The 13311-nt window shown below is 41.4% G+C and overlaps 1 protein-coding gene across 2 annotated transcripts in view; it reads right to left on the bottom strand.

Annotated features, from left to right (window-relative positions):
- pmela (premelanosome protein a) overlaps nt 1–12007 on the bottom strand; it is a 34211-nt gene extending 22204 nt beyond the window's left edge. For both annotated transcript variants that reach the window (XM_087985444.1, XM_043681879.2), the window contains exons 1-3: nt 11889–12007; nt 1680–1814; nt 29–175 (exon numbers count right to left, since the gene is read on the bottom strand). In XM_087985444.1, coding sequence (XP_087841570.1) covers nt 29–175; nt 1680–1814; nt 11889–11970 — 364 coding nt within the window. In that variant the 5' untranslated portion in view covers nt 11971–12007. The remainder of the gene's footprint in view (nt 1–28; nt 176–1679; nt 1815–11888) is intronic.
- Nucleotides 12008–13311: the final 1304 nt, after the last annotated feature.

Consider the following 13311-nt stretch of genomic DNA (forward strand, 5'->3'; position numbering starts at 1 on the left):
TTTATTCAGCAAAAGATCACAATCTTACCATTTAAAGTACAGTTTTCAGTCCAAACAATCTCACCATCAGGCTGGATGGTCTGATTCTGAGGGAATTTCAAGTTAATGTAGAATGTGGCTTTAGCACCAGTTAAAGTGGGGGCATCGTTGTTAACTTCAAGTGAAATTGGTCCACCTGTGAATAAGGAGAAAATCTGAATGTGTAGCACTTAAACATGTAGGTTACTTTTAGGCAAGCCCATGAAGTGTCCACAAACCTTGGCTACTTGTCCTTAGAACAACAAGAACTGGTGGAAGATGTGTTTATAAACAGAATGAATAGTATCCCATTAGGATCTTGATCTTCATGGTACCACTAACCCACACTTTCAGGGCAGTGTCCATCTGCTTTGAACTAACAGAGAGATTGTACATGGGTTAGGTTCAACATCTAGTTGTTGCAATATTTCAAATTGATCTTGGAATTGTTTGCATACTTACAAATGAACTTATTTTCTCAGTTATTTATTAAAAGCAACAATAGTTGCTCATTTTGCACATATCCCCAGATCCATTCCGCTGATGCACAAAAACTCAGACAAGGGATGATGCTCTAGCTATGATATAGGTTTTTGAATACCTACACCAAAGAAACTTGGCAGTAGTATTAAAATAAATATATAAATCTTTCAGGGATCTACTGCATATTAAAAATAATGTGTCATGGGAGGAATCCAAAGCTACTGTACCAATAGGTAGTACTATCAATATAATGTTACATGTTAAGTAGAGAATGTGGTCACATTCAAATTCCTAAACCTCTGGCAATGCAGGCACTTAATTCTTACTTATTTTTGTGTTTTATATTCTCTGGTTGTCTTTTTTGAAATTTGTGCACCAGGAAGTTTGGAAAGGACTATTTTTAATATTGTTACCGCATTGTTTGAATTCTAAATTAGAACATCAAGATTGATTAGTGTGAACAACCTGAGATATCAACAACTTGCATGTACATAATATTGTGAAATGTCCCAAAACACTTCACAGGAACATTATCAGACATCAAGCCAACAAGGAAATAGTAGGAGATATGATCAAAACCGTGGTCAAAGAAATAGCATCTTTTAATTGGAGAGGTGAAGGGACAGGGATGGTTGGTTAGGGTATTCCAGAGTTTAGGCCTGAAGAGCTAATGGCATGGCCATCAATTATGGGATTAAGGAAGAGGGGGATCCACAAGAGCTCAGAATTGTAGGTATACAGAGTTCTTGGAGCGTTATGGGGCAGGAGACATTGACAGAGATGGGAAGGATTGAGCATAAAGGAAAGAAAATGCACATGAGCAAGGAAAGAATGAAGGATTGAACAAATTTCAGTTGGACAGGAAAGATACAGTCAGTCAATGGGGTGCTGTGAATGGAAAATGGGGAATATAAAAGGAAAAATGAGGTGCAATCGATACACAGTGTTTTGCAGAATGGCTTTCCTATCATACTAATAAACCTTTGCTTGACTTAGGATTGAGGCTTTTGTGCAAAGAAATACAAAATTCTTCTATGTCCTGCAAGGAGTGAATAATTCATTAAATTCTGAAGTGCTCGGGCCAGCTTTACTAAGTATTCTAATATTTACTGATTTTCACAAATCAGTCCAATTTTGACAATCAAAACGTGTAATATACTTCAGTCTCACATTCTCACCTTTCCAACAGTCATGCCATCTAGAGTCCCCATTCTTCCAAATGGGATAAAGATCAGAATTCCAGGATTTGTAGCCCGTTGACTGTCGAGGGGAAAAGTTCTCTTTGTTCCTTCTGTGTCCGTCATTAGGAGACCCTGTCAAAAGACCAAACCACAAAAAGCAATTGAAGGCACAATATTGTATTCTGCTCGACTTTATAATTTATCTTGGAGGGAAACTATCGAGGTTCATTTTGTTTGCCTTCTACATTTCCTGGTAGTCATATGATCAAACAATAATGGAATTGTTGATTAACAATACCAATTGACCTCAATTAATCTAAAGTAAACCTGGACAAGAGGCAATGAAATACTTTCCAAGATACATCTACCCCTAAAATACTGTTGAATTGACCAAAGGTTAATTTTAATTTGAAATTATTCTGAATTAGCAAATTAGTTTCTTTTGATTGTTTTCATCTTTTCTACTTTCTTTTTCATTTAATTAATTTAGTTCTAAGGACATTAATTCCCACAGTTTATGAGTTTAGGTTTTTTTGCCTGAAGAAACATCAGGCTGTTTAAGGCATGTGATAGATTTCATCTCTAAACATTGTAATATAGCGAGATCCCTGCTGAGAACATCCACATCACATGCCTCCCAAAATCTTCATCTGACTTGTTCATGTGATGGTCAGCTGAGGAACCTAATCCTGCTTGTTAAAGGGATGTTAGTGAGGACCTGAAACCAAATACTAAGTAGGTTTGCAACTTTTGTTTTAAACATTCATGCAATTGTACTTCACATTTAGCCGTTTTTTTAAATCATGCCAGAGCACAGGTTCAAAGAAAAACTGTTATTGTCCACAAAACCTGCAAGGTCTGGTTGGTTCCCAACTTGTTCCATGACCTACATCATTGTTTTCCATGCTGAGGTTGAATACATAGAACACAGCTTACATATTTAATTAAGTCATTGATACTTATATTTCCCAGATCTCCTGTAACTGTTTGTTTTTAATACGACAAAACAAATGTTAGCAAAATCACTCCAATCTGAGGTCACTCCAGTGATAGCAAAGAGCCAACCCCTCTGTTCAGTAAGTAAACCGGAACTATTAGAAACTGTCAAGAGGCATAAAAACACACCCAGCTTCTGGAGGCAAACTTCTGTGAGCTGCAGAAACCCCAGAAGAATTACAGAAGTAATTTTCTGAGATTTTCACAAGTGGGAGAAGCTGGTGGGGTGAACTTTGCCCCATTTTGCACACATTTAAAGGCATTACACATGTGCGAAAGGCCCATAACCATGATGACAAGCTGGCTTGATTAGGCATATATAGCACGTCCCTCATTTCCCTCCTTAAATACAGGTGAGGTGCCGGAGGACTGGAGGGTTGCTCATGTTGTCCCCTGTACAAGAAGGGTAGTAGGGATATTCTGGATAACTACAGACCAGTGAGCCTGATGTCAGTGGTAGGAAAGTTGCTGGAGAAGGTACTGAGGGATAGGATCTATTTATAATTAGAAAAGAATGGGCTTATCAGTGATAGGCAACATGGTTTTGTGCGGGGGAGATCGTGCCTTACCAACTTAATAGAGTTCTTCAAGGAAGTGACCAAGTTGATAGATGAAGGAAGGGCTGTTGATGTCATATACATGGACTTTAGTAAGGTGTTTGATAAGGTAGACATATGGTGTGCAGGGTGTTCTAGCTAGGTTGATAAAGAACTGGTTGAGCAACAGGAGACAGAGTAGTGGTTGAAGGGAGTTTCTCGAAATGGAGAAAGGTGACCAGTGGTGTTCCACAGGGGCCAATGTTGGGCCACTGTTGTTTGTAATATACATAAATGATCTGGAAGAGGGCACTGTTGGTATGATCAGCAAGTTTGCAGATGACACAAAGATTGGTGGAGTAGCAGAAAGCATAAGGGACTGTCAGAGAATACAGGAGGATATAGATAGACTGGAGAGTCGGGCGGAAAAGTGGCAGATGGTTTTCAATCCAGACAAATGTGAGGGGATGCATTTAAACACGCTAATTCTAGAGCGAATTATACAATGAACAAAGAGCCTTGGGAAAGGTTGATGGGCAGAGAGATCTGGGAGTGCAGGTCCATTGTACCCTGAAGGTTACTGCACAGGTGGATACAGTGGTCATAAGGCATATAGTATTCTTGCCTTCATTGGACAGGGTATTGAGTATAAGAGCTGGCAAGTCATGTTAAAATTGTACAAGACATTGATTCGGCTGCATTTAGAATACTGTGTACAGTTCTGGTCGCCACATTACCAAAAGGATGTGGACACTTTGGAGAGGGTGCAGAGAAGGTTTACGAGGATGTTGCCTGGTATGGAAGGTGCTAGCTATGAAGAGAGGTTGAGTAGGTTAGGTTTATTTTCATTAGAGAAAAGGAGATTGAGGGGGGACCTGATTGAGGTTTACAAAATCATGAAGGGTATAGACAGGGTGGATAGAGATAAGATTTTTCCCAGGGTGAAGGATTCAAAACGAGAGGTCACGCTTTCAAGGTGAGAGCTGGAAAGTTTAAGGGGGATACATGTGGTAAGTCCTTCACACAGAAGGTGGTGGGCAGTTGGAACACGTTGCCAGCAGAGGTGGTAGAGGCAGGCACGGTAGATTCATTTAAGATGCGTCCGGACAAATTAATGAGTAGGTGGGGAGCAGAGGGATACAGATGCTTAGGAATTGACCGACAGGTTTAGATAATACATTTGAAACGGCTCAGGCTTGGAGGGCCGAAGGGCCTGTTCCTGGGCTGTAAACTGTCTTTGTTCTTTGTTCTAAATAAGATTACCAGCCACTGTTGACATGACGTTGGTCGCCTCAATTTGTCTGCCCCCCCCCTCACCCAATCCAACCTATCTCCCTCCAAACTGACTGCACTCCACGTGCTTAGATCCAACCCCGACTTTGTTATTAAGCCTGCTGATAAAGGTGGTGTTGTTGTAGCCTCTATGTTGCAGAGGCTGAATGCCAGCTCTCAGAGACCTCCTATCTTCCCTGGACCATGACCCCACCATGGCACATCAGACCATTGTATCAGCTACAGTCACTGACCTCATTTCATCTGGCACTCCCCCCTCACGGCCTCCAAGCTAATAGTCGCCCTACCCAGTAGTCCCCCAACCAGGACAGCGTGCTCTACCTCCTTCCGAAAAACCACATTGTTTCAGCCCGCTCCTGCCACACAGAACTCATCTCTTCCTACTTTTGACTCCGTCTTTTCTCCCTTGGTCCAGTCCCTGCCCATGTACATCCGTGATTCCTCTGACACTTTATGCCAGTTTCAGAATTTCCTGTTTGCAGGCTCCAGCTGCCTTCTCTTCACCATGGACATGCAATGCCTTTTACACATCCATCCCCCACTAAGATGGACTCAAGGCTCTCTGCTTCTTCCTGGAACAAAGGCCTGAACCGTCCCCACCCACCACCACCCTCCTCCTTTAATTCCTCTCATTTCCTTCAGATCAGAGGGGTGGCCATGGGTACCTGCATGGGCCCCAGTTATGCCTGTCTCTCTGTGAGGGTATGTGGAACATTCATTACACCAGTCCTACCCATAACTCTTTCTCCAATATATCGATGATATCATCAGTGCTGCTTCCCTCTCTCATCTGGAATTCAAAATGTCGAAATGTTCATCAATTTCGCGTCCAATTTCCACTCCTGGTCTATCTCTGACTCCTCCCTTTACTTCCTCAACATCTCTGTTTCCATTTCTGGGGATCGACTAGTCATTAATATTCACTATAAGCCTGCCGACTCCCACAGTTACCTGGACTCTACATCCTCACACCCTGCTTCCTGTAAAGACTCCATTCTATTCTCCCAGTTCCTCCATTTCTGTCGCATCTGTTCCAATGAGGCCAGCTTCAACAAGGGAGCCTCTGAAATGTCCACCGCCTTCTTCAACCGAGGATTCCCCAGCACTGATGTTGATAGGGCCCTTAACCAGCTCTGACACATCTTCCGCCCTTACCCCCTCTCCTCCCTCCCGCAACAGCAATAGGGTTCCCCTCGTCCTTACCTACCATCCCAACAACATCCACATCTAGATCATCAGCCACCATTTCCACCACCTCTAGTGAGATGCCACCACCAGAAACATATTCCCCTCCCTTCCCTTATCCGCCTTCCACAGAGACCATTCCCTCCAGGACGCCCTGGTCCGCTCTTCCTTCACTCCCAACAATCTCCCCACTGCCCTACAGCACCTTCCCCTGCAACCACCAAAGGTGTAACACCTGCCCACTTACCTCCTCCCTTCTCAGTATACAAGGGCCAAAACATACCTTGCAGGTGAAGCAGTGCTTTAGCTGCACTTCTCACAATCTTGTCTACTGCATTCGCTGCTCACAATATGCCCTATTGGGGAAATGAAGCATAGACTGGGTGACCGCTTCACAGAACATCTATGTTCCGCCTGCAAAAAAGACCCTAAGCTTCCAGTTGCCTACCATTTCAACACACCACCCTGTTCCCTGACTCTGTCTCAGGCTTGCTGTGGTGCTCCAGTGAAGCTCAGTGCAACTTGGAAGAACAGCACCTCATTTTCCACTTGGGAACGCTCCAGCCTTCGGGGCTCAATATTGAGTTCAACAATTTTAGGGCTTGAGGCACCTTCTCCCATGTCCTTGTCCTTAACCCAACCCCAATACACCAGGTCTTGTTATTCAGAAGGTCTGCTATTACACACAACCCATTGTTAGCCATTAATAGTCCCATTTGTAGAAGGGTTACATCCAAAATGTTGACTTCTCCACGTCCTGATGCTGCCTGGCTTGCTGTGTTCTTCCAGCCTCCTGCTTGTCTACCATTCATTTCTCCTTGGCTGACCATTATCCATTCCTTTATCTGTCCAAATGTTCTTTTCCCTCTTTGGGCTCTATCTCCACCTATCATTTACTCCTTACCCCCTATCTTCTTTATGAAAACCAACATTTTCCTCGCTACCATCAGTCCTGAGGAAGTGTTGCTGGACCTGAAACATTAACTCTGATTTCTGTCCCCAGATGCTGCCAGACCTGCTGAGCTTTTCTAGCTATTTCTGTTTTTGTTAAGGACAAAAAAGACTCATTCATATCATGCCTTTTGTGGACTATAATTTGCTTCATTTACCTGTGTAACAACCCTTCAAAAGTGAATCATTGGCTCAAGGCATTCTAAGGATGTGAAAGGTGCTTAAACATGAATGGTCTCTTTACTATTCCACCAAAGTGTAAACGGCTGGCAACCAAAGTTGGAAAATAATGCACATCAAAATCCTACAGTCCAGCCAGGGTTCCCAATGCTTTCATTTCAATGTGGAGAAAGTGAGGTCTGCAGATGCTGGAGATCAGAGTTGACAGTGTGTTGCTGGAAAAGCACAGCAGGTCAGGCAGCTTCCAAGGAGCAGGAAAATCGACGTTTTGGGCCAGGGCACTTTATCATTTCATTTCAATGTGTCTGAACTCTGAAGGAGGAGGAATGAAGGATAGCTGGCTTCGTGGAAATATAGGTGACTGACTGATGACACTATACATTCTTCTATATCCCAGCAGACAATAGATACATTGTGCATATTGGTGTCCTCAGTAAGCCAACATTTGGGATGAGAAAGAAAGAAGAAGGAAAAGAATACATACAGCATCGTTTGTGAACGCAAAGTGCTTCACAGGAAAGGAGATAGTTTTGAAGTATAGTCACAACTGTAACTTTAGGAGTGTTCGTGCACAGCAAGCTCCTTCAAATAACAATAAAATAAAATACCAGATAATTAATTCTTAGAGGTGCCGATTGAAGAATAATCTTTGGCAGCACATTGTATTAGGGAATGTTGCTGCTTTGCAATCGGTTCAGTTTATTACTGAGTCATAACTTTAAATCTCCAAGCCATTTTAACATAGTTTTAAGGCATTTCAGCTGGAAGTCTCTAAATCTGCAATGGTAACATCGCTGGCCTGTTGACAAAACTGAATTAGTTTGGTCACCTGAGCTATTTTGAACTCAATGTTTTATAAGTGACAATGGGGCTATTTCACTAAGGAATGAGAAAGATTTAACTGGTCATGCATCAACTGAATGTGAATTTGACATCATTTACTGTCCCCTTAAAAATGGTATATCTTTCCCCGTACCTCCAAATGAAGGGATATTAGAGGCACTTGACTAAATATGGACTTTCATACCCATTACATTTTTCGAGAAAATTCTGAAGACTTTCTGCACTTTACTAATATGTGCTGATGTTGGCTCAATTCTTTGTACACATTTCTAATGTGCTAATGGTAGTTTCTGACACTGTATCCAATTATCACCACTTCATTGCAATGAGTTTCCTTTTTTTTAAAATATTAACAGCATTGCAAACTTGCAGAATATTTAGTATGATTAATTAATTAAATCCAAACTCTTTGATTCTTTAACTCTTTAAAGGTCAGTATTTCTGGAAATAAGTTGAATGAATGTGGGGTCTTCCAAATTACATAAAATTCACAGCCAAGTGTGGCACTGAGATTCATACAAACAAGGTCTCAGATTAGATCGCTGTTGAGTAATCTGATTTCAACCAGGATGGCAATAGGCACACTACAAGCCTCAGTGACCCTGGAGGTATTCTCTGGCAGTATCTGAGAAGAAAGAAACAGAGTTAACATCTCAAGTCCACACTACAGAGAGTCCATACCAGACTCGAAATGTTAACTCTGTTTTTCTCTCTCCACAGATGCTGCTAGATCTGTTGAGTTCCTTCAACATATTGTTTTTGTATTTCATATTTCCAGCATCTGCTGTATTTTGCACTTACTGGAGGTCTTCTTCCCTCATCTAGCAATGTTTGTGCACATTGGCAGATTGGGGTTAACTCTGACTTATCTCACTTACCATCCTCTCCCCTCCTTCCCCAAAATCCCTGCCAAATACTTTCACATTTAACAATTGACATTTGAGTTGATTGCAGACAGGTATTGAAGCAAAGCCAGCAAGATCACTATACCTTCAGGAGATGGAAGAAAATCACGAAGAGGAAGATCTGAAAACAGATTAATCATCAAAGACTTTGGAAGGATAAAGGGAGGAAGAGAGGGGAAAGAATAATGCAAAAGGGTGAGCAAGGGGTAAAGGGTGGGGGTGATGATGAAAAAAGCATGGGGAGACTGAGAGGAAGAAGGGAGATAAAAAGATGAGAGAAGTCGGGGGAATGGAGGGAGGGAAAGGAAGGTGTAAAAAGAAGAGAAAAATCAAGGAAAAATAGGGGCCAAGCAGAATGGTAGGAGGCTAAAAACAGGGGGAGAGGGAAAAAAGAAAAAGGAAACAAGAGAGAGGACAAGAAAATGACTCACACACTCTCTTTCTCTCACTACACACACAACCTTTAGTAATTCCACAGTGTAAACAACTAGATATTGGACTAAATAAAGTTAAGAGTGACTTTCACACTCCCCATGGATACAGAAGTTACCTTAACACCAACCACACCACAGCAAGTCATTGACATCAGAAAGATTCTCTGATGATATTTTGTGTAATGCTGAACAGGTTTTTGGGACTGGTGTTTAGGACTTCACTACAAATAGTAAATAGAGGAAATAACATTGTGTTAACACCAAAGCCAGGAGAAACAAAACCTGCACCTTACCCTTCTTTTGTACACTGTATTGGGATTGGGGAATTGGTTTAACTCAGTTGGCTGGATTGTTGGTTTACAGAGCAGTGTGATGCCAACAGAATGGGTTCAATTCCCATCGCCGGTTTGAGGTTACCATGAAGGACTTTCCCTCTCAACCTCTTCCCTTTCTGAGGTCTGGTGGCCCTCAGGTTAAATCACCACCAGTTGCTTCTCTCTAATGAGAGCAGCCCCTATGGTCTGGTAAAACTGGCGACACAGTAACAAGATTGCATTAATCTACAGAACAAGACAAAGAAATCCTGTGATTAAACATAAGAAAGCAAGTATGTAGCAAGAGGCTTTTTAATTACTTGCTTGTTCTTTTTTACCCCACATCAAGCCATTAGATGCTTTACGACTGAGACTTTTTTCTAAGAAGTCTTCATCATGGTGGTTGCCTCCGTGGTCCCGATGTGAAGGGCTAACTTAGTCAGCTAGTCCTTTTTGGCAAAATAATAGGCTTGCTACATCTAATTGAATTTAACCATGTTTTCTACTGCAACTAAAAAGCAAACTGTACTGGAGCAAAGGAAAATCAGGAACTTTCATTAGTTTAACTGACACAGAAGCACAAACATCTGATGTGTTAAATGTTAGGTTTACTGTGATCCCTTGATATTTCCTGTAATACAACTTTAAAACTACTTAGTCACCTGTGAAGTGTTTTGTGATGTCCTGAGGCATAAGACATAGAGGTAGAAGCGGGCCATTCAGCCCATTGAGTCTGCTTCACTATTCAATGAGATCATGTCTGATCTGATAATCCTCAGCTCCACTTTCCTGCTTTTTCCTATAACCCTTCATTACCTTACTGATTAAAATTCTGTCCATTTCAGCTTTAAATATATTTACCAGCCCTTGGTTGTTCAAGAATTCCACAGATTCACAACCCTCTGAGAGAAGAAATTCCTCCTCATCTTGGTCTTAAATGTGTGACGCCTTATTCTGAGATAATGCCCTCTGGTCCTAGACTCTCCCACAAGGGGAAATATTCTGTATCTATCCTGTGAAGTCCACTAAGAATTTTATATGTTTCAATAAGGTCACCTCTCATTCTTCCTTGTAAAACGTTCCCTCCATAGCTGGTATCAGTCTGGTGAACCTTCTCTGGACTGCCTCCAATGTGAATACATCTTTCCTTAGATAAGGTGCCCAAAACTGTTCACAGTATTCCAGCTGTGGTCTGACGAGTGCCTTGCCTGGTTTTAGCAAAACCTCCCTATTTTTATTCTCCATTCCCAATGAAATAAAGGTGAACATTCCATTTGCCTTCTCTCGTACCCACTGCTAGCTGTTTGTGATTCATGGACAAGGATGCATAAATTCCTTTGTTCTGTAGCTCTCTGCAGTCTTTCTCCATTTAAATATTATTCAACTCCATTATAACCTCATATTTTCCCACGTTATATTCCATCTGCCAAGATTTTGCCCACTTACTTAACCTATCTACATCCCGGTGTGGACTCTTTATGTCATCCTCACCCTTGCCGTCCCACCTATTTTTGTGTTATCTGCAAATTTGGCAACTTTTTAAATATGGGGAGATTACCAGAGTTGAGGGCCTGGATAGTTAACAGTACAGATGTTAATTATTGGCACAGGGATGTGGGGGAAGCACAAGAGACTGGAGTTGGGGAAACACAAAGTTATGGGAGGGTTGGAGAAGGTTAGAGTGTTGGGGGAGGTGAGACCATGGAGGGATGAAAGGCAAAATATAAATCCATCTTTCTTTGTCACAAACTGACAGTTTGGGTTTGAACATCATTAAGTTTCTTTAGCCCTGCCATCTTTATTTCTTGGGAGTTTAAAATACTGGCAAACAAATTTCTACTAAATTGTGATGGCTCATAAGAAATAGGATTTTGTATCAGCCTGGGGCATTAGAGGGTGAATGTCATCCTTAGTTAGTGGTTGCGGAAAAGACTTACCAAATGAATTCTAAACCTTGGGACCACAAGTCTAAAATCCCAGAAACTTATATTTGGAAATTAAGTGTCATCTGATTTGTAGCTAATTTACACTGCAACAATTCAACTGACAGTAGCAGTTCGAGCTGTGAAACTAACAGTTTAAATAAAGTACAGTACCAACACCTCCAGGCTGTTAAAAATGCTGATACCTGCCAAAACATGTTGCAAGTCTAGTGACAATTATATAACAGGAGGGAGGAACATCCCGAGCTGAAAAAAAAGTTGTAATAATATCAGTAATCATTTAAATCCTAAAAGCATTCTTAAACCACCTAAGATATGTAAAAACATGAGTATATTCCAATTTTGGTTTGGAAAAAATACAATTTTTATACATATAATACTTATTTTCCTGAATAAACATTGTATTGAAAAGAACTTGCATTGTAATTATTTATTAAACCTGAAAACAGATTTCATTCAGCAATGTGGAAGTGTCCTATTGCCTCGGAGGAAAACAGGAGTTTCAGAATTCCCCAATGTCATACAATTAGCAATGCAGATAGGAATATCCTCTACCACAGAAGCTATAACAAGTCACACTGTTAAATGTGAAAAGTATTAATTCTATTTAAGCACATTGAACTTACAGCTGGCAACCATAGGAGCAGCACAAATGATAAAAATCAAGAGCAACTGCAAATCGTTCCGCATTTTTTCTTCCTTCTTCATTTCACAAACTTCAGAGACGAAGAGATTGAATCTTATATAGAAGCTACTTTTAAGGAAGGCAAAACCATCAAATGAATGCAAAGCCAGCCTACTTGTGACATCAGTGAAGCAAACTATAACAAATTTAACCTTTTGAAAGCTGATGGATAAATAGTACTGGTACTGAATACTTGTCTCCAGGCACAGTCATTTTAAGATTGCCTTTAAGAGATGCGATTTCATCAAATCGTACACAGTCAATCATTTTACATGCTACACAGCTTCAATCATCCTTTAACATTCCTGGTGCTCAATAATATGATGTTATAGCAATTTTGTGTTCTTGTGCAGGTTTTTCTTTGTGTGTCTTCTTTTGTCTGAATTCTATTCTCTTTGCATGTCAATGTTCTCTTTTCTTTCTCTTTCTTTTTGATTCTGTCTCACATTCTCTGTCTGCATGCTTCTCTCATTTTCTTTGTCAAGTGTGTGGTGCTGGAAAAGCGCAGCAGGTCAGGCAACATTCCTGATGAAGGGCTTATGCCTGAAACATCAATTCTCCTGCTCCTTGGATGCTGCCTGACCTGCTGTGCTTTTCCAGCAACACATTCTCGACTCTGATCTCCAGCATCTGCAGTCCTCACTTTCTCCCAATATAAAACTAAACCCATTGTCCTCTTCCGGAGATCAGGGGAAAAAGGGCATTTGAGAGAGATGATAATCAGGATGGTAGCAAATAAGAGGGTGGAAATTGTGAGGGAGTGATCAGGAGGCAGGGAGCAGTGTCAGGTTGGGGGATGACCGATGGTTAGCAGCAGTTTGCAGTTTTAGCAGGCTTGGCCTTGTCCTCCCAGTTTCATTCATAGAATCACAGAATCCCTACAGTGTGGGAACAGGCCATTTGGCCGAACAAGTCCACACTTCCCCTCCGAAAAATCCACCCAGACCCATTCCCCTACCCTATTACTCTACATTTCCCCCGACTAATACACCTAACCTACACATCCCTGAACACAATGGGCAATTTAGCATGGCCAATTCACCTAATCTGCACATCTTTTGACTATGGGAGGAAACCAGAGCACCCAGAGGAAACCTACACAGACACAGGGAGAATGTGCAAACTCCACACAGACAGTCACCTGAGGCTGGAATTGAACTTGGGTCTCTGACGCTGTGAGGCAGCAGTACTAACCACTGAGCCACGTGCTGCCTATTGTTCATGACATCTGATGGTATAGTCTGATGTATTCCTTCTTGTAAAAAGCAAGACTATGTTTGGTTCTGTGCCGATTTTTTTTGTAATTATTCAAATTAATACACAGGTCAGTGTGCACAAAATCAGTACTACATAGCCAGTACACT

This window comes from Chiloscyllium plagiosum, unplaced genomic scaffold (assembly GCF_037043375.1).
Source record: "Chiloscyllium plagiosum isolate Xiang-an unplaced genomic scaffold, Cpla_swu_hap1 HiC_scaffold_53X, whole genome shotgun sequence".
Taxonomy (NCBI): domain Eukaryota; kingdom Metazoa; phylum Chordata; class Chondrichthyes; order Orectolobiformes; family Hemiscylliidae; genus Chiloscyllium; species Chiloscyllium plagiosum.